Genomic DNA, 20,372 nt, shown 5'->3' on the forward strand with positions numbered 1-20,372 from the left:
TTTTTTTTTTTTTTTTTTTTTTTTTTTTTTTTTGTTTTTTTTTTAATTTTTCATTTATTCACTACACGACTAACTTTCCAAAATGCATACATATTGAGATTGAATTTGTGAATTCAGGTACGACCGTTGCAAAGAAACATAAAATTAATAAACTTTGAAAATACAACAAACGAAGTTAAACCGCTTTTTATACGCGTATACACTTCAAACAACTGTTTACAACTGTTCACTTACGGCGGAATTGAATAACTGAGCAGAGGCGAGTAAGGAGAGGCAATTATTTTTTTTTTTTTTTTTTTTTTTTTTTAAGATATGAACATGTATCCCTGTCTTTACATAAAATTATTCATTTCACGTTGATCTCTTTTTTTACACGTTTGAAAAGCATTTCAAATTTAACAAAAATTTTAAAAGAATATAATGTGAGAACGCAACCTAACGAGAAAGTACAAAAAACAAACAAATTTACAAAATTCGTAACTCTATATACCCTACACCATTTGTGGTATAGGGTCTACTGCGGTCGTATGTAAGACGCAGAAGGGCTTAAGATAGGCTCATCTTTTATTATACCGATCGATTCAGAGTCATAATCTGAATTGATCGAAGCCTATCTATCCGTCTCTCCGTCTGATGTCTGTCCATATAAATTTGTGTTTAAGGTAGATGTCGTAATTTTTGAGATATTCTTATGAAATTTGGTAAAGTGATGTGTTTTCACCCAAGGACGAACGCTACTGAAAATGTTCCGGATCGGTTCACTTCTTCGGCCAATACCCATATAACGCCCTATTCTGAAAAGTCGTTATACGGCAAAAGATTATAATTCCCAAAAATTCCTTTGCATGTTGATGGGTAAGCGAACCCAAAATCCAACCTAATATAATACAAGTTTAAATCTCACATAGCGCAGCATCCCAATAATGACATAAATGGTCCAAATTTTGCAAACTTAATCTTTGGCTCTCCTAAGCGTGATTTTCTTATTGACTCATGTCCTGAATCATACAAGCATAACTTGTGCATTTCCCCGGCGCGACTGGAAAACAACGATTAGGAAGAATACTGCATTTTGTTTCTTCCTGCTCTCCCGAAAGTCTTTGAACACTTCGAAACGAATCAAATTGCATTGTACATGAAATTTAAGAATTCATTTCGCGACAGTCACAATTTTAGCCCGTCCCTGGACCTCCGGCATATATCCGAAGGATTCAAATTCGATGCCTGACACTGTAATAACCAAATCAACAATCGAAAATTCGCAGTGTTGTACAAAAAAAAAAAAAAAAATTCAACGGGACCACTAAGCACTTTACTTGAACCTTAATAAAGTTGATAGATGACTTGAATGCAGATGTGCATCGTACTAATACAATGGATTTCGGAGCACTGTAAAGCAAGGCATGATGCTGCTTTAATAAACTTTTTTTATGCTCTTGCCAATCACAACGATATATAAATATAATTTTTTTTTTTTTTTTTTTTTCTAGAATTAAATATTATCACAAATGCCTTCGATAAGTGAATTTTGCATTGTATGCCTCTGTCTGTCTTTCATATCCGAAATCACGGCTACAATATCAGAAATCTACTACAGGAGCAATAAATTGAGTCTTAAAATTAAGGTCTTTACTACCGTCAGGGTGCATTGCGAAAGGATACTTATATAAAAAAAACTCCGTGTTTGTACAATTATAACATTTTGGAATTAAATTCCACTCTCACGCTATGGCATATGTTATAGTATGCGAATTTTTTTGTATTGAAAATAGATAACTTGTCGCTATGTATGTTAAATGCTGGCATGTATTTGATCATTGTCTGTTCGTAAGGTTCTAAATTCATTTCATTTTAGCACTATTTACACAGCTATGCGGATTTGTAGTAACTGTTTATATAAAATTCTTTCAGTTGCCACTATACTGCGAAGACTTAGCCTGTCAAACTTTCTAAATTTTATAAAATGTTATTATCAAAGCATTTGATTGACTCCTAACTGTAAATTTTCAAAAGCAATTTCTATAAAAATTTCTCTCTAATAATAAGCACCAACAACACTAAACAATAACATAACCAATAAATTATTTATTTCAGACTCCTATTCCTAATTTAAAACATAATAAAAATTTAATTAAAACGCTATTCAAGAAACAAAGGGTGCAAAAGTATGTGAACAACGTATTTTATTACGTGTTTTTTGTTTTTACTTTTGATGATTTTATGAAGTCATTCGTCGTTTTGATAAGCGAAACATTCTTTCGTTTTAATTATTGCATTCTACTATTAAAAGTTTTTCAATTTCTTTTTGATCCTATCGTTGGGCATACTGAATGCATATATTTAGGCATATATGCATCATTCTTCCCCATGCTATCCCTATGTACTCCCTACCCTCGCCTAAGGACTTTACGAACTCAATAATTACAGTGTTTTAAGAGCAGAGATAAACAATATTTTGTTCAAAATTCATTTCCGGCCTACATTCCGGCAGACATTTTGTTAACAGCAAATTGAAGCACTTTTCACTCATTTCTACTAATGGATGCAAAACGGCCACGTCTACTACTACTACTACTACTACTACTACTACTACTACTACTACTCTCTAAAGAGTGAATCCGTTTTATCTGCCTTGCAATTATGCTAAGATCATTCAAATCTCCTTAAAATTGCATCTTTACTATACAATCACGTGGGCGTGGGGTGTCTTCAAACAATGAATGGGCTAGGCAAGCGCAATGATATGCACCTAATGTTCGTGCGTAGCTATTGGGGTGTTGAGGGCATCAAAAGAGGGGACGGTCTGGCCAACAGGAGAGCCCGAGGAACCATGATAGGTTCTGAAGCTTTCTTTCTGTGGCTTTCCAAAACATCATATTAAAAGGATGATTTCGCAATGGGTACAGAAAAAATCAGATTGCCATTGAAAGCAATGTGCCGGACAACGGCAGGCAAAAAGATTCAAAACACCTCCGGTAAGGCATATAAACTGTTGGAACTAAGAAGAACCAAACTACGTTTAGTTATGGGCTTCTACATGGATCATAATTCCCTTGGGTATGATCTGAAAAAACATGGGTATATCCGACACCGATTCATGCAGATTCTGCTAATGAACAAGTGCGACGTCCCGTCATATTCTATGTGAATGTGCGACAGAAGATAAAATGATTGTATATATAAAATCAATAAGTAGCTCCCCATACTACGATGCATGCTTGTCCATTTTTCTGTAAATAAGTATCACATGTTGAACGTGTAAAGCTTATCACTGATGATCACCATTTAATTCAGCAAAATCCAACCGTTCATTTCAGTTGTAATACTTCTTTGGAGTACGCAAAGAAGATGTTGTTATCTGATCAGCAATAATGGGCCATTAATCAAATCGAATTTCTTTACATAAGTAAAGCACAAATACGATAATTGCGATTGAACAGTTGGACACGTAGCTACATTGCCTGGCTAAAGTAAATTTTAAAAGAACAGTGAAAGCGTGATTTTTTAAAAATAAAAAACACTTTTAATCACACATTAGTTCATAACTGTATATATATATAAAATTAATCAGTAATCTTTAGTATCATCGTCCTTCCACGTTTATATGAACATATTTGAAAGAAAGAAAATGTATAGGGGCGATCTAATTATTTAGTATATGATAATATTTAGAAAATGATACTCCCAAATGCCAAAGGATGTTCCAAAGTGAACGGCAATCTAGAGAGTAAATTATGGAAGCAAAACTCAGCACTGCTTTGCCATTTTAACACAGCTTCTTACACTGCCTTGCCGCTTTAACAGAGTTTCTGCCACTGCTTTGCCGATTTAACAGAGTTTCTTATCCTAGAGACCACAGTAAAAAATTAAGTTTCACATACGTTGGTTACCTTGTTATTCAATACACAAAGCAAAGTAAACACGAAATTTGAACTGAAAAAAAAAAAACAGAAAACAGTTTAGTTAGCGGTTTTTGTTGTGAAAAATTTCAATTTCAGTTTTTTGAATAAGAAAAAGAAAATTTTAAAAATAAATCGTTGAATCTACCGACGAATTTGCTAAATTACAAAAGAAAAAGAAAGTAAACACGATGGAATCGAAACAAAACTAATTTCAATGAAACTGAAGGGAAACTGGCGCATTTCAGATAATTGGGAAATTTTCAACTTTTTTGAGAAAAAAAGCCATCATTTTCGAGATTTAGTCTATGAAGTACAGGGAATTATTTAAAATGAAAGTGAGATTAACAAAATTGGTATTTGTAAGATATATTTTTGCCCCTTTAAGTAAAAAATGATCTTATTTTACGCTGTCGGTTTCGAAACTAAGGAAGCAAACAAAATGCACAGCTGCTTCAAAGAGCATTAACATGAATTAGTCGCAGAGCGTATAGGAAAACTAAAAGCCAGATTAATGATAAATTTTGTATATAGCTTATGCGGTTATTTGCGATAAAATTTAAATGCATGACTCCATTTTAAGTCCACAATTAGTAAAGAGTTGTACGCTTGGGCTTATTAAAAAGAAAACACAAAGAACCGTAGAAAGAAGATGAAAAGATATGGAATTAATAATAAAAACAAGTTTATTTAACAAAATAATTCTGAAGAATGTGTGTTCGTTTAAAATCAAGACTTCTGCGTTCCTAAGTGAAGTATATAGTTAAATAGCTATTGTTGCTGTTTTTTTTTTTTAACAAAAATATATTAGTTTGTAAAACACATACGAAAGGAATTATTTTTCTGTCTCCACCTATAATTGACTGAAAGCACTTTCTTCTCAATAAAATATAAACTATATCGCAAGTGCAACCAGTTCGTAATTTAATATATATAATAAAATATTAGTTTATAAAAAAGCACAAATCATGTACGAAAAACAATAGGTTGGCATCACTGTCCTCAATACTTGTCTTGTCTTCTCGTGTTTACGTGGACGGGGCTTCTTCGTCTTTTCCTTTTTTTTTGTAGATCTTTTTTTAAAGAATATATTTAATAAAACTATAAAAAATTAAAGTGAGAACACATAAATAGTTTCAATATATTTTTCTTATAACTGTAGACGGAATAGAAAACACATCCACAAATATATTCGTTTAACCCAGAAAAAAGTCAGCATAAAAAACATACACATACCTATCTATAATAAAAGAGTAGAACAGAGACCTAAAAACAATTAAAATGAATATTCCGAATGAATATATTGCGAAAACTGAAGACGTTGCCGATCAGGTAGGTAATTCCAAAAAGTGAATATTTACATAAAAATTTTAAAACCAACATAGGTTTAGTTTATTAATAATATAATATTCAATAGAAAAATTTAGCTTCGACCAATCATTATCCTCATTATGCGGCGAAAGTGTGTCTAAGAAGTGAAAAAGATAGCTAGCAAATTTTCTCTTTTTCCTTATTTTAAGAGAAAGTTGTTCGCCGGGAAGGGCATAGTGGGGCGAAGATCTCAACTAACAGCTTGTGAAAATTTTTGTCAACGTGTTAAACGGGCTCAGCTATCTCTTATTTAAGTTTATTCTTTACTTTAATTAAGCTATTGCTACACATCGCCGTTTACGATCTTAGCAAAGTGATTATGAATTATTTTTCACATACGTTACATGCAATAGAATGTAAATTCCTTAGCAAGGAGAATACATTCTCTTGCATGTTTTTAAGAAATACGCTACCTATTATTCAAAGACTTTACTGTTGCCTGATGTCAAAGCCGATATATGGCGAAAATGTTTGCGAATGTAGACTACGGTAACGTAGAAAGTCGGCTAAGATATGTTCAAAATATATATGATACTCTATAAGGGATTTTGAGCGTCAGCCTAGAATGACTAGAAAACCGATATGCCGGCTTCTAGCCTGTGAGAAATGTAATTTTTGGAATCGTTATATATGTATATATATGAGCAAAGAGTACGTACGATTGCCTAAATACGCCATTCTTTTGAGGCTTCTAGCTTTATGATTGATTATTTTCTCTTAATACCAATTCCTTTTCTCTCATAAACATGTTAGTGACAGAAAGAGGTGAAGATTGAACGAAAGCAATCAGTAGCTTCGAATGACGTTTAGACTATCAATTTTCTTGTTATCGTTTGCTTACACTAACTGAATATATAGCAGACACCGAAACAACTAGTAGTTTCGAATCAATGAGCGAATGAATTCAATATCTTTTTCGCAAAAAAAAAAAAACAAAAAATAATAATTTCTATCACTATCATTAGGTCCTTGCGACTGTATATTCGTAAGTATATAATTGGTAGTTGTTAAATTTGGCCGCTATTGCTATTTACCAAATGATCATGTTCTGCTCTTGACACTTGCAATGTTAATAATTCTTTCTTATAGGTAATTCGGCGAGGCAAAAACATATTGCCAACAGTTGCACGCTTATGCCTGATAGCCACTTTTTTTGAGGATGGCTTACGTATGTACTTTCAGTGGAATGAACAGCGAGAATATATGGATATGAGCTGGGGCTGTGGTAAATTTTTGGCAACAATATTTGTTCTAGTAAATTTAATCGGGCAACTGGGAGGCTGTGCAATGGTCATTGCTAGGTATAAGGTTGACATAGCTGTTGGGATTTTGTTCTTCATTGTTGTACTACAGGTGAATAATGAAACAGGTGTAAATATTAATTAAAATTAATTTTTGCTCAATAATTTAGACAATTGCTTATTCAATATTGTGGGATATACAATTTCTTTTACGCAATCTGGCCTTAATTGGTGCTCTGCTGCTTGTATTGGCCGAATCTAGAGTTGAAGGACGCAGTCTTTTTGCGGGAGTACCTTCACTGGGCGATAATAAACCCAAAAATGTTATGCAGCTAGCCGGACGTATTTTACTTGCATTTATGTTTATAACATTGATTCGTTTCGAATTGAGCTTCCTACAAGTAAAAACTTTTCTTTATTGATGTAAAGCTTAAAAAATATTTCTAATCCCCTTTCTTTCTCTTTATTTTTCTTTAACATTTTAGATTCTTCAAGATATCCTTGGTTCAATTTTAATGGTATTAGTTACGATTGGTTACAAAACTAAATTATCTGCCCTTATACTCGTTGCTCTTTTGACTATTTTAAATTTATACCATAATGCGTGGTGGACTATTCCTGCTTATAAGCCGCTTAGAGATTTTCTGAAATACGATTTCTTCCAGGTAATATATTAATTAAATTTCTTTTCAAAATATAAATTAAATTACAAAAATATAAAACTTGGACTTCTTTTAGACTCTTTCTGTTATTGGTGGGCTGCTAATGATAGTATCATTGGGCCCCGGCGGAGTATCCATGGATGAGCATAAGAAAAAATGGTAGATATTGAATTGTTAACTAATTAAGACGTTTCATTTTCGACTCCATGCGTAAGCACAGCCACAAAAACCACTCCAATTTTTTTTATTTTGTAATATTTTTGTTTCGTGTCGACTTAAATTTAGTAGAAAAAGAAAGAAAAAAATAAAAAGAATAATTTTTTTATAAAAAACAAGAATATATTAAAAAAAAAAGAGAAAAACAACATGTAAAAAATGGTAAAATAATTTTTACAAAGAAATAATAAAAATAGCAAAACCCGTAACCACAAAACACAACATCTTGTAAAATGATAATTTAATTCAAATTCGCCGTAAACGCCACGTCGGTCAGGTATATAAAGTATTTCCCCTCGTCGACTGCTCTGCAAGCTATGCGGCGCTAGGCGACTTTTTACGAACACAATATGTCTAATATGCCATAAGTTGTGCGCAGATATCCCGCTTCTGCGAAAAACAGCTTATAGCAATGCGCTTGTGTACAACGGCAGTATTCTCTTCACCCCTTCCATTACTATACCATTGAGCACAATAGAAGCCTGCTCACAATAGAAGCCTGCTCACCGAAAAAATATATCATCCTATTTTATAAATCGTAATGTCTACCCATTTCGCCAGGTTCATCATTGTCTTCATCTTTCAAAATATACTTGATGGGTTTCTAATGCAGGACTTGAGAGCTATTTAATTTTGGCAAAGTGGCTTAACTCAATCAGCGTTTCTTGACCTGTTTCTTTTCCCAATTCTGCAATATCCAAATACATTAGATAATACGCGATGTATGTTTCCATAGGATAACCATCTGAATGATCTCAACATTTTTTTTTTATTATTTTTTAATGAATAATTAACCATCTACTGTTGTAATAATGATTATTAGTAATGTATTTATTCTAAAGAAGTAAATTCTTGGATCAAAATTGGACGAGTACTAGAAGCTCTAACTATCGGCTCTATTTACGTAAAAAGAAAATAAAAAAAAACTATCGACGTTGTTTTGTTGTTCTACAGACACTTTTGAGACATTCGTAGAATTTAGTCGTTTCGAATGCGAATATTCGAATTGGGCAACCGCTCTAGCAGCCCAAAAAGGCGTTCCTTCAATTGTAACATTTTTTCCGATACAGACTGCAAGAGTAGTCCTTTTAGTGTTTGCTGACATATTGCAATTGTTTTACGAAGACAAGATTTTATTGATATCCGAAAATCTTACAAATATTAATTTTATGTATATATGTATATGTGTATGTATACGTCCAACATCAACCTTCTACACGGTTGTTTTCTTAAAAAAAAAATTTTTGAACCGATTAATTTTAACCTCACTCTCTAACACTTTTGCCGTTAAAACATCTTTGGACCCTATCTTCTTGTCTGTCACTCACATTTTCGTTACTAGCGGATCTCCAGTATGTATTGAATGTTTACGAATGATTTTTATTTTAAATTATTAGTTCGTTTACTTTCTTTTCAAATTCTCAGTTAACTAAACGTTTTGAAACGACATTGGACTCTTCTCGGCTTAAAATGTAACAGAAGTGCAAGGAATGAAGGGACATTTTACGGGCATACGTTAAGCACCCATCTTAGATACCGAACGTTTTTTTTTAATTTTGTAAAAACTTTTTTTTTTTATAGCCTACACAAATTGTAATTCAAGAGAATGTAAAGTTTTTACGGATGTATGCAACACCTAGAAGGACAAAGGGGATAGACCCACCTTTCATTATTATATCGATCAATCCAGAAAGCCATTGAGAAAGTGATTGTGAATTAATCTAAGCTTGTCTGTCCGTTTTGTTTGCTTGTGTTCAATCTGCAGGTCGCAAATTTTTAATATATTTTGATGAAATTTAATATACTAACCTGTTTGGACCAATGACCAACGCAATCATTAAATGGTTAAGATCGGACCACTTTTTCAGCCTTGTCAAGACAGGTCGTTATATGAATATCTGTAGGCTTTAATGGTGAGCAGCAGCCCACTGTAGTATCTTTACCTGTTCAATTTAGTTTGTATTTGAAGATAAACAGGAAAATTTAGGAACATAGGGTTGATATTTTTAATAGCATATATAAAATGTGGAAATATTAATGTACCCATTTAAGCAAGTTGGGTTAATGTTATTGGACATTACTTTCTCATGCGTCTTAAGCGGCCGTCAAATTGTTGAATAAGAATTGAGTAGATGTGGTGTGATAATCGACCCACACTCAATGATTTTTATTTGTAAACTTTAATAATAGGTCAAATGAAAAGGTAATTCAAACAGTTAAAAAAGTCGCAACGTGTCTTGAAGTGCAGGAGCTTAGTCCAAAGGACAATATCTCAAATTGTCTTCTAGTTACAAATTTAGATATTTTATGTCCTTCAGTGGATTTCTTCAGTAATAATATTTTCCAGATGTATCGTAGAGGCCTATGTTGTCGTGTTCATGTTCGTTTGATCAAAAAGCTTATTATTGTGCATAGGTGATGGAAAATAATTTTTTGACGAGTATTCTGATTACGATTAATTGTTTACCTTTTTATTATAATTTTCTGACCAAGAACATTTTTTCTCCTTAAATTTTATATTGGATTTTATTATTGCAGTGTGGTTGGTTTTCTATCGAGTAATACAATAATAGCAACTTATTAAAACTTTTTCGTATTAGAAAATCGCAAAAAACTTGCTGTCCGAAGTTTAAAGACTTCAATTAATTTAATCCAGGGCAGCAGCACCGGAAATGATTTCAATCAATTCACGTGTAATGACAGCTTGTCTGGTACGGTTGAATGTCAGCGTCAATTTCTCAATCATTTCACCGGCATTCTTAGATGCGTTGTCCATGGCAGTCATACGGGAAGATTGCTCGGAACAAGCGCCCTCTTTCATGGTATAGAATATGAGCGAAGCCAATGAGAACTCCAAGTAACTTTTAATCACTTCGGAATCTAGTGAATCGTAAAGTACTAACTTGTCAGATTTCTCAACCGTTGGAGCACCATAGATGGGCAAAGAAGTGCACTGATAAGAGACTACAGATTTAAACCGATTATAAACAATCTGTCCTTCGGTATAGTCATAACCGCATTTTAGCACTTCATGGGCAATACGTGAAGCATCCAAAAAGGTAGGAGGCAAACGACCGACCTCATTAGCTACCATTAAAATATTTTTGCCATAAAGTCGTGCCAAAATGGAACGCGACTTGTCGCCCACGCAGAAAACCTTGGTATTTGTTTCGTCTTTACCCAGTTCGCCGCGGATGAAACGAGCCACACCAGTGTGCACAGCACCGCATAAGCCACGGTCCGAAGTTATTCCAATTAAGAGTTTTTTTGGTTCTTCTTTCTCATCAGCCTTAATATCGGTCTTCTCAAAGAATTGCTGAGCTCCCACTCCATAAGGACGAGCAGCTTTCAATTCACGTTCAGCACGTGAATATTTGGCAGCTGATACCATTTTCATGGATTGCGTAATTTTTTGAATATTTTTAACTGATTTAAGTCGAATGGAGATCGCCTTCAATGTGGCCATACCCCGTTGTTGTTGGATTTGTAAAGTGGCTTCAACAGCCATTGGAGCAAGAAAGGCTGTAACTCGTTGCATCATCATGCTGCTAAATGATTTAATTGTTCCGGGCAATTGGCTATAAATGGAATAACATGAACTTTAATTTTTTCGCTAAATTAAATTTTTCGATTATGCAAAAGCCAATATGAAAAATTTACCAGTTTTTTACGAAACGACTGAAGAGACCAAATTCCTCTTATGTAAGTGAACACAGTATTGCCAACACATATTTATATTAACTTTGATAAAGGAAAGACAATAAGAAGAGAGAAAGAGAGAAGTGATGCTATTGCTCTGAATACAAATCTAAGTTAATTTGCGCAAAGTTACGAAAAATAATATTTCTAGATTAACAATTGTTTTTTTTTTTGCTACGATTTATTTTAAAATTCATCTATCAGTGACTTCAGATATATAAATAATACATAATAATAGTATATATATATAAAATATAATTAAAAATATAATATATAAAATGCAAAATTTAAAATCAAATGAACAATAATTAAATGCGTTAAATAAATTGCGTTAAGCGATATTCTGTCAGTACATTGTTAATTTATTCGAAAACGATGACCGATCCAATATAAGCTTTTTAACAATTCACCTCGAAAATACGCTCAAATAAGCGATCAACACTTCGTTGCGAAGTTCGGCGACGAAATGATTTCACTTTCGAAAGTTAAACAACTCTCACAACAAATATGTAACAAGAACTAGGTTCAACAATTCCCAACTGTTTTCGAAAACTTAGCAGCATAACGTAATAGCTGAATACAGATACCATTTTGTTTGTAATATGTTCTTATTGAACATCCTACACTATAAATTTTACGGCATCCGAACAACTTTTCAGCAAAAATGCAACATTTTCATAGTGCACAATTATTTTAGTACATTCCTATCAGAAATAGTTATATGACAAAATTGGAGAACGATTGTTATCATTGGCAACATCATTACTGTTTATTTTTAATTAGTTCGCGAGACCATCAAATTTTATTTGCGATAATTCATAAATTCAAGCGATGGGCAGTCCTCAAGATGAATTATGTCCTCCGCCAACGGAAGATGATGAATTGACATTACCTCGGGCAAGCATTAACAAAATAATAAAGGAACTTGTACCATCGGTTAGAGTAGCAAATGAAAGTCGAGAGTTGTTGCTTAATTGTTGTTCGGAATTTATACATTTAATCAGCTCGGAAGCCAACGAGGTTTGCAACATGCGTAACAAAAAGACAATAAACGCTGAGCATGTTCTAGAAGCTTTGGATCGACTAGGTTTTCGTGACTATAAACAAGAAGCTGAAGCCGTTTTAAATGATTGCAAAGAAGTGGCAGCGAAACGTCGACGGCAAAGTACCCGTCTGGAGAATTTAGGTATCCCGGAAGAGGAACTACTACGCCAACAGCAAGAATTGTTTGCTAAAGCGCGTGAAGAGCAAGCCAGAGAAGAGCAACAGCAATGGATGAATATACAAGCAAGCGCCGTACAACAGAACGCTGAACTGCTACAAAAACAAATGAAACAAGCTGTAGAAGACGATGATGATGATGATGATGATTATTAAGTGTCTTGACTAAGGAACTAAAGATTAACCTTCTTATTTATTAAAAAAAAACGAAATTATGGAAAGTTGATGTGAACCAGACAATCCATTATATATAATGCCGAAAATTCATAACATCCTCCAAAGAAGCACTGCGTCTATTAATAATAGTTAACTACACTAGCTAATTGTATGAATAAGATATAAAATGTAGATCCGAACACTTTTTCAATACCGAAAGTTTATCCGTACTGACGATTTTATATATATGTATATGCATACACAACTTAAAGTGAATGTGTTTCAATCGTTTGATTTACAGTTTCAAAAGTTTTAATAATGGTTCATGTCAGTCCTTAAAATTAAGTTAGTATGTAATTACTTTTTTATTGAATAAATATTCTTTTATACACAAAAATGAGATGAAGTTAAGGAACGGTATTTTATTTATTGACATCATTTATTTAATTTTACTTGGTTTGCACTTCCCCAAAACAGGGTAATCGCATTTCTGAGTAATCTCATATATTTTTCCACTCTTATATATGTTCAATATGTGAACTCTTAAGCACTAAGTGCGGGCGGAATCCATACAATAAGTAAAGCTTATATTATAATCCTGAAAATATCGTTCCCGATTCGTATCCTTTATTAATGTCAGAAAAGGCAGTAATACGATGTAATCAAGCTTACTTACTCTTAACTATATAGAATGAACGTGAGGAATGCCTTGAGATTATTTTCGCTACTTTGTAAAGGCGCGGTTGTGATTTCTCAACACTCAAATTCTTCAGGACGTTTTGTCCCTGGAATTTATTTGATTTTTACTTCAGACTTAGGAATAAACGTAACACATATTATGGGGGAACCGTGCCCAAAAAGGAGAAGGAATTTTGGAAGGAATTCTTATCATAAATCATTATTTTATTATTATTATTATTATTATTTTAATTTTAGACTAATGAATTGAATTCTTAGACTAAAAAAAACACATTGAGCACTAGCAACATTCATCATTATTTTAAATTATTCTAATGAAACTTTTTCTACATGTCTTATGAATGATTCTGAAACGACGTCATCGTCTGTTTGCGTATACAATCCAGGCGAATATTTATGAGCTAGCAATTCACTGTGCTTTTTCCAAAATATGTCGCTTATCATGTCTTCATGCAAGGGCACAATTAACTGTTTGGAGATGTCATGTTTTGTGCGATTTACTTGTTTCCTTAGCAAAATTGTGCCTTTCCTGAACATGCCTGGCAAATTATTGTAGTTAATACCAAATTCCGAAAATAATAACTCATTTTTGTAGGCAGCATATGTTCCCCTTAGCTTTGCTTCAGCCTCCTTATTTGTAAGACCTTTTTTTTGCACTAAATTCCAAAAAGCCGTATTATATAAATTATTTATATGGACATCAGCTTGCCGCCAACTTAAGTAATCGCGGAGATTTTGATCAGAAGGGTATAGGACTACACGACCATCAAAAGAAGGTGGATACGTTAACTTTTTGTTCCCCATCCATTGCGGCCAATACATTACATAGCACGACGTGAATAAACTTGTCACATAAGACAATAATTTAGAGGAGCGCCTATTGTATACGTTAGTCTCTTTGCGAAAAACAAAAGAGTATTCATCACTTTGGCCGTAGCTTAAAATTATATCATTAAATTTCTCCATAACTGTTTGCGCCGCATTTGTCATAAGGTTAAGAGCTGTAACGGATTAAATTAATTTAGATTTTTGTTTAAATCAAACTATTCATTCTTGCCTCTTTCATCATTTGGTTTTTCAAAATCATGCTCCTTAGAGAATTTATGGAAGCCTTTACCATCTACTCTAATTATAATCCAAACATTAGGCAAAAGAACATCTTTCACTTCATAGTTTTTCACATATTCATAACGACTACAAGCCATTGCCCCCACTGTCCTAATATTTCGCAATTGAAATGAAATAGGTTTTATAATTGGTAAAAATTTTAATGCTAGCTTCATTTACAAAAGACGATAATAACAATTTTAAGCAAGAAAAGAAAATGTATGCAAAATAATGCGTAAATTATTCATGCTGCGTTAGTTTAAGCGTTTAGACCAAGGAATGTGTTTACATCGTCCATTATGCAAAATATATTTTTATATGATTTTTACTCCAGCGTGGTAATGTAAACATATGTTTAATTGCATGCAAACATGAGGATCAAATTTCATTTTTACATTCAGAGTATGATGCGTGATGCACAACGCAAACGCATTCATTGCGCTTAGGACTTACCACAATTGTGTACAATTTTTAATTCAATTTCAAAGTTTTGTTATTAGTTGTTTTTTCTTTTTTATTTTTAAACTTATTTAGTGATCCTGGTAAGTATTAAAATCTAAAACAAAAAAAAAATTAATAGAGTTTCAAAACATAAATATGTAATCGCTATCTTGTTTTGCTTCTTTATCGTGTCAATTTTTTTATGCTTTATGCTTGCATAGCCTATTACGAGCAATAAAATTATTTACGCTTCCGTGATTGTAATTTTCGTGCTGCACGCGGTCCACACTTGAAATCATTGGATGAAAAGAGAAATTCGGATCAATTTATTTTAATTCTTATTCTTCTTCAAAGGTGTTTAGCAAATCAGGGAGAATAAACGATTCGCCGCGCTATAATAGTAAAGGCTTGGTACGACGAGGAAGTATTACGCCTGAGCATTAATGAGGTTAGAGTCAACTACGTTCAGGTTTCAACGCCTTTTTAAGCATGGGAATTAAACTCATACTCCTTATATATCAAATTTAATTCTCTTTTCTTCCTTTTCTTCTGCAAGTCAGCAAATCAACAACAGATACTTCAGACCTTTTGATATAATAAAACCTTAAACCTCGTGCTTAAAAAAGCAAACACACTTTATTGTATTTAGGCCCTCAGCAATTGGAGTCATTATTTATTAGTAATCGACTTTTTTTATTGTTAATTTATTAATCTAATATGCTATTGCCTTTTTACTGTTCGTTCGTACATACGCCACGCCTTTTTTTATTTCGCAGTTTCGGCAGAATACAATAAATATATAGCAGCAAACAAATATGTATATGAAAAACAACGACAAAGTAATTTATGAAAAAGAAAATAAACTTTTCGATTAATTAGTGAAATAAGTAACTAGGAAAAACGAATTTGGAACAGAGGGTATGGAGATGGATTTCCCTTACGCAATCAAATAAAGCGACGAACCAATTTTCAACTGAAAATAAGTCGCCTATATTACTTGCGCTTCAATTCTTATTAAATAATACGATAACAAGTAGAAACCAAAAGTTCAAATCATATCACATAAAAGGGGTTTAAATTAGATAAATTCCTTTAAATTTAAGAGAAGTCATTTTTTTCGTTTTTTTTTTTTTATTGTACTCGTTTATATATGCACACAACTACTTGTTTTGAAAATTTGTTAAAGCGTCTAAAAAATTCGATTTCCCATCTCGAAAAAAAGCAATTGTACTTCATTGTGTCTGACACTATTTTTCATCGATATAACTATCAATTTCCTTTATCTTGTAAGTAAAAAAAACGCAGAAGCTGAACAAGAAGAAGAGGTTCTTTTCTGTGTTTCTACTAGTTGGCAGTAAAGAACTGTTGCCATTTCCTATTAATTTAACTTTGTGTTAATGTTCTAAACACGTGCTAATAGTGAATACACAACGTTTAAAATATTCATATAATTTTCTTTCAAAAAAATAAAAGTTAACCGTAAGATGATCGGAGTGACGAAAAGGAATTTGGTTCAGCATGGCGAAAAAGAGCAAAAGCAGCAAAAGCCAGATGAAATTTCCAAAGAAATATTGGTGATAGCTCAAGAAGTAAAAATTGTTAAATCGTTGGCTTGCAATGATCTACGCAGGCGAAATAAACAAATGCGTAAGTTGCGTAAATGGTTACAAATAAGAGCACAAAGCTCTTTTCCATTTACTGAAGAAGATTTTATGCGCATTTGGAAAGGCCTGTATTATAACATGTGGTATTCGGATAAACCTTTAGTCCAAGAGGATTTAGCGGAACAATTGGGCCAATTGATAGGTTGCTTTGATGATAACATCGAATTAAGCATCAAATTTTTTGGAGCCTTCTTAAAGATTATGGAAGTTGAATGGTTTGGTATTGATCAATGGCGTATGGATAAATTTCTTATGCTGGTTCGCCGTATGCTGCGTCATATGCTTAAAGCTTTAAAAAAACATTATTGGTCTTTAGAAACTGTAGAGAAATTTGATCAATGCGTTAAGAGCAGTGTTCTTCGCGAAAATGTAACTGCTAGAGGTCTAACAATGCACTATTTAGATATATTTTTCGAGGAGTTAGCTAAAGTATCGAATGGCGAGATATCAGCTGAACAAGTGAATTATTTCATCAAACCATTTGTACATTTTATGGCCACGCAGCAGAACTATCATCTAATATCTTGTTGCCGCTCAAGAATTTTCTACCATTTGCTTTATCAAAGTTCCCTGGGACGAGAATATTCGGAAAAGTACAACGCCTGGAAAGAAATGGGCTTTCCAACATCAAGAATCGACGATTTGGAGAAAGTCGAAGAAGCCGAAACATATGACATGGATATAGAAAATGATAAAACAGAACCGGAAGTTTGCAAACAACATCTTGACCCGCGCGCCGGTAATGTCGACGTTTTCATACCAGAGTTGCATTTAAATGGCGCGTATGTAGTCGCAGAATTAGAAACTTTTCTCAGTGGACACGATTTATCAACGAAAAGGCGTAAGATTTTAAAACGTCTGTTAGCTATATTTCAAACTTATCACAACGGAATCTTTCCTTTGGGAGTGAAAAGCGTGCAACGATTGCAGAAAACGTCGAATAAGTCTTTGATCAAAGAAAAAGTCGCGCAACTTGAACATTTAGAAAACGAATTATATGGAGTAGATAGGAAATTAAAGCAACTCAATAAGCGAAAAAGACGCAAACTTTTAAAATCTCTTAATTTCGAAAACATTGATGAAAACAATTACGACGAAACCATCGAGGGGGCTTTACCATTGGATTACCTATCAAACCGAAAGAACCGCTCGCAAAAAGCAATGATGAGTGGATGGCTGGAAGAGCCTTTAAGTGCAGAAGATTTCGTTGAAAAAAAGGTCAAGAAAAATGCAAAAAAGTTTAATAAATTCATTGAAATGAAAAAAAAAAAGTTAAAAATTAAACATAATATCAACAAGGAAAATCTGTTTAACGCTGACGACCAAAATTCACTTGAATTGAACGGGCGAAAATTAGAAAGCCATGCAAACAAAATTAATAAGAAACGCAAGCAATTGGAAAGCGAAAAAAAGGCGGTTATTAATCTAAAGGAGAAAATAGAAATACACCATGAAAATGACGGAGAACAGGGAGGCAAACAAGAAGTACCAGCAAGTAGTGAAGTCTCAGTTGGTGAAACCAATGCAAATTGTTCTTCATCATCAAGCAGTAAACCTCGTCCATTTCCAACCATAGAATCGGAGACTCCTACAATGGAAAAGAAAATTGAAACTCCGATAGTAGACCGCAAAACTAAATTGGAAGAAGTCTGCTCTAATTTGGTTCTAAATCCTTTGGCTAAAAAACCATCCAACAATTATTCAACACCAATAAATCAGAGAAAACGTTCAGCTTCTATAAGCAATAGTCCGAAAACGCGTAGCAGCGTGAAGCGTGTTAGAATAGATTTAAATCACAACACTTCGCAGAAGCCCCATGAATACATTCAGCAAATAAAACAGTCGCCAAATGTACCCTATGACGCAACTAAAAAACCAAGCAAAGGCTTGTTAAAACCCAACTCAACCCCCAGTCCAATTAATCCGTTTTACAAAAAGAAAATCGGATTAAGTTTATTTAATGACACCATTTGATATTGTAGCGAAATATTACCAAAGTTTAAACTGTGGTAATATTTCATTTACATACAAGAAGGAGCTAAGTATTTATGTTATTTTCACTAACTAATTGTAAAGAATTCAATAAAATATGCAAAACTTTAATTAACGAAGTTTTATAGTTTGTGTTATTTTGGTTTAACATTTTCTTAATAATGGTAATTAGTTTGCTTTGAATGCTTAGTTTGTTTCGTCGATCTTAGTCATCGAACATGAACACTGGCTTGCCTTCTCGATCGAATGAATTCTCGCACTTGCGGAAAGCGCAAACCAGATAAAGACCTGAATAAAAAATATATTCTCTTTAGTTTGTACAGTTGTTATGCGAAAATGCATTAAATCAACACTTACTTGCTGCTTCCCATTCTGACTTGGACAATGTACCTAAAGAACGGCTCGAGTTGCCCTTAACAAATTGCTTGATATGAGAGTACTCTTCGTTTTGGCTCAACCGGTTTGGGAAAACAGTCTCTAGGCCATTCATACGATACAATAATGATCGGCCTGAAAAAATTTGCATAAATCGGTATTTTTTCCTTTGCTATTTTTGCTATTTTTTCCTATTCAAATGTTTATGGAGAGAGTCATCAAAGACATACCTTTTTCAATATTTTCTTTATAATAATCGCTAAACGTTGTCTTACGTTCTAATTTTAAACCGTGCTTGCGGCATAACTTTATTAATGTTGGAAAATGAACGAGAAATTCTGGACAATCAACGACTCCTTCCAAATGAAACTGGTATTTTGCTCCAAATAGCGGCGGAGGATCGGTGTGCGATACGAATTCAATTTTGTAAACCTCATTTCCAAAGCTACGTCCGTTATTCGATAACTTCAATCGCTTCATGATTTCGTAGGCATCTGGTATTGTAGCAATGAAAAAACCGCCGGGTTTTAGGCATTCAGCCGCATTACGGACCATACAATCGGCTTGAGTAAGTGATTCAAATGAATAATGAAAGGCAAATTGACACGAAACCAAATTTAATTTCATCGAAGCATCTTTAAATCTTCCACGTAATCGTACTAATGTCGAATCACATACGAAAAACTCTGCTGTGAATTTATGGGCAAATTTTGATGTTTCTGCTCGTTGTATTATGTCTTCATACCTTCTTTTGCATTGCTCCACAGATACCTCTGCTATGTCGGTACAAATGAGATGTGTAATCAAGGCCTTTTCCCATTTGAGAAGATCGCCGCCTTTGCCACAGCACATATCCAGGACTCGCATTGGATCTCCAACCCTTTGCTGACTCTTAATGCAATGTAAGTACTCTGCTATCAATTGGGATTTAATCCAGTTATTAAAATTACGCATATAAAATATTCTTGATTTTAGCCGTTCGGTGCGGCCAGCCTCCTTTAATTCATTATAATGCGAAGCTACTACATCTTGCATATTACTATTTTCGGGCACGTTATCAAGAGTTTCTTCTTTCCACTCGTCATCATCATCAACAGTTGTTTCTTTAGCGTCTCGGCTGGTTGTTGCCGGCGACATTTGTTGTTGTGAAGCTTCATGCGCATCGTCGCTGTCATCTTCTAATCTACTACTTTGAAATTGCTCAATATGTTTACTCATTTTGTAATTGGTAAAGTGTAAAACATCAATAATATCAAATTCAATGAATCAATTATTAAGATTTTCAATTAACTTCTGACTGAATGTTGAAAAACGCAAAGTGTTTCTTTATTCGTTGTAAAATATGATTACCTCATATGGGAATGACATATTTTCAATAGCAAGATTAACAAAATTGGGCATTTTGTTAAAGGCTATACAAAAAATCAAAATACAAAATCTTAATTAATTTAATACTTTGGACCAATAAAATGATAACTTAAGCGATTCAAAAACAAACTTTGAGTTTTTTTACATTGCAAGGAAAGGGAATGGCTTGCTTTTTTATGTCTCGCGTGTACGGGGGAAACGAAAAAAAGTAAGCGATTTTATTGCATTCACTGTCTCTCAAACACACGCCTTTTTTTTTTT

At 33.4% G+C, this 20,372-nt stretch overlaps 6 protein-coding genes across 7 annotated transcripts; 3 read left to right on the forward strand and 3 right to left on the reverse strand.

The window, feature by feature from the left end:
- The first annotated feature begins 4,931 nt into the window (after nt 1-4,931).
- On the forward strand, nt 4,932-7,481 carry LOC119636307 (surfeit locus protein 4 homolog). The gene is made up of 5 exons (XM_038031613.1): nt 4,932-5,231; nt 6,360-6,623; nt 6,682-6,912; nt 6,997-7,176; nt 7,250-7,481. Exons 1-5 carry the CDS (start codon nt 5,181-5,183, stop codon nt 7,334-7,336), a joined length of 813 nt encoding a protein of 270 aa, XP_037887541.1. The 5' UTR covers nt 4,932-5,180; the 3' UTR covers nt 7,337-7,481.
- A 2,415-nt stretch (nt 7,482-9,896) lies between these two features.
- Nucleotides 9,897-11,128, reverse strand: LOC119636018 (ATP synthase subunit gamma, mitochondrial). Of its 2 annotated transcripts, none has more exons than XM_038031092.1 (2): nt 11,050-11,128; nt 9,897-10,967 (listed from the first exon to the last, which is right to left on the reverse strand). In XM_038031092.1, exon 2 carries the CDS (start codon nt 10,931-10,933, stop codon nt 10,037-10,039), a length of 897 nt encoding a protein of 298 aa, XP_037887020.1. In that variant the 5' UTR covers nt 10,934-10,967; nt 11,050-11,128; the 3' UTR covers nt 9,897-10,036. The 2 variants fall into 2 exon arrangements, with proteins under 2 accessions (XP_037887020.1, XP_037887028.1); XM_038031100.1 differs by having other exon boundaries at nt 9,897-10,988; nt 11,050-11,065.
- Nucleotides 11,129-11,725: 597 nt separating this feature from the next.
- On the forward strand, nt 11,726-12,784 carry LOC119640255 (protein Dr1). The gene has a single exon (XM_038038150.1). It carries the CDS (start codon nt 11,920-11,922, stop codon nt 12,463-12,465), a length of 546 nt encoding a protein of 181 aa, XP_037894078.1. The 5' UTR covers nt 11,726-11,919; the 3' UTR covers nt 12,466-12,784.
- A 686-nt stretch (nt 12,785-13,470) lies between these two features.
- LOC119634302 (probable tRNA(His) guanylyltransferase) lies at nt 13,471-14,583 on the reverse strand. Its single transcript, XM_038028359.1, has 2 exons — nt 14,222-14,583; nt 13,471-14,165 (listed from the first exon to the last, which is right to left on the reverse strand). The coding sequence occupies exons 1-2, from the start codon at nt 14,445-14,447 to the stop codon at nt 13,471-13,473; spliced, it is 921 nt and encodes a 306-aa protein (XP_037884287.1). The 5' UTR covers nt 14,448-14,583.
- Nucleotides 14,584-16,089: 1,506 nt separating this feature from the next.
- On the forward strand, nt 16,090-18,388 carry LOC119634540 (ribosomal RNA processing protein 1 homolog). Its single transcript, XM_038028771.1, has one exon. The coding sequence runs from the start codon at nt 16,197-16,199 to the stop codon at nt 18,348-18,350; it is 2,154 nt and encodes a 717-aa protein (XP_037884699.1). The 5' UTR covers nt 16,090-16,196; the 3' UTR covers nt 18,351-18,388.
- A 111-nt stretch (nt 18,389-18,499) lies between these two features.
- Nucleotides 18,500-20,304, reverse strand: LOC119640069 (mRNA cap guanine-N7 methyltransferase). The gene is made up of 3 exons (XM_038037848.1): nt 18,974-20,304; nt 18,726-18,878; nt 18,500-18,656 (listed from the first exon to the last, which is right to left on the reverse strand). Exons 1-3 carry the CDS (start codon nt 19,959-19,961, stop codon nt 18,574-18,576), a joined length of 1,224 nt encoding a protein of 407 aa, XP_037893776.1. The 5' UTR covers nt 19,962-20,304; the 3' UTR covers nt 18,500-18,573.
- Nucleotides 20,305-20,372: the final 68 nt, after the last annotated feature.

Source organism: Glossina fuscipes, unplaced genomic scaffold (genome assembly GCF_014805625.2).
Source record: "Glossina fuscipes isolate IAEA_lab_2018 unplaced genomic scaffold, Yale_Gfus_2 0, whole genome shotgun sequence".
In the NCBI taxonomy this organism is placed as follows: domain Eukaryota; kingdom Metazoa; phylum Arthropoda; class Insecta; order Diptera; family Glossinidae; genus Glossina; species Glossina fuscipes.

What these genes read in the sequence shown, in the direction of transcription:
- LOC119640069 (XM_038037848.1), bottom strand. Translation starts at nt 19,961, where the DNA reads ATGAGTAAACATATTGAGCAATTTCAAAGTAGTAGATTAGAAGATGAC. An exon ending in TAAAGAAAATATTGAAAAAG is followed by an intron (nt 18,879 to 18,973) that starts GTATGTCTTTGA and finishes AAATTTTTTCAG; the next exon opens with GCCGATCATTATTGTATCGT. An exon ending in GTCAGAATGGGAAGCAGCAA is followed by an intron (nt 18,657 to 18,725) that starts GTAAGTGTTGAT and finishes TTTTTTATTCAG; the next exon opens with GTCTTTATCTGGTTTGCGCT.
- LOC119640255 (XM_038038150.1), top strand. Translation starts at nt 11,920, where the DNA reads ATGGGCAGTCCTCAAGATGAATTATGTCCTCCGCCAACGGAAGATGAT.
- LOC119636018 (XM_038031092.1), bottom strand. Translation starts at nt 10,933, where the DNA reads ATGATGATGCAACGAGTTACAGCCTTTCTTGCTCCAATGGCTGTTGAA.
- LOC119634302 (XM_038028359.1), bottom strand. Translation starts at nt 14,447, where the DNA reads ATGAAGCTAGCATTAAAATTTTTACCAATTATAAAACCTATTTCATTT. An exon ending in AAAACCAAATGATGAAAGAG is followed by an intron (nt 14,166 to 14,221) that starts GCAAGAATGAAT and finishes AATCCGTTACAG; the next exon opens with CTCTTAACCTTATGACAAAT.
- LOC119636307 (XM_038031613.1), top strand. Translation starts at nt 5,181, where the DNA reads ATGAATATTCCGAATGAATATATTGCGAAAACTGAAGACGTTGCCGAT. An exon ending in CTGAAGACGTTGCCGATCAG is followed by an intron (nt 5,232 to 6,359) that starts GTAGGTAATTCC and finishes TCTTTCTTATAG; the next exon opens with GTAATTCGGCGAGGCAAAAA. An exon ending in TCGAATTGAGCTTCCTACAA is followed by an intron (nt 6,913 to 6,996) that starts GTAAAAACTTTT and finishes TTAACATTTTAG; the next exon opens with ATTCTTCAAGATATCCTTGG.
- LOC119634540 (XM_038028771.1), top strand. Translation starts at nt 16,197, where the DNA reads ATGATCGGAGTGACGAAAAGGAATTTGGTTCAGCATGGCGAAAAAGAG.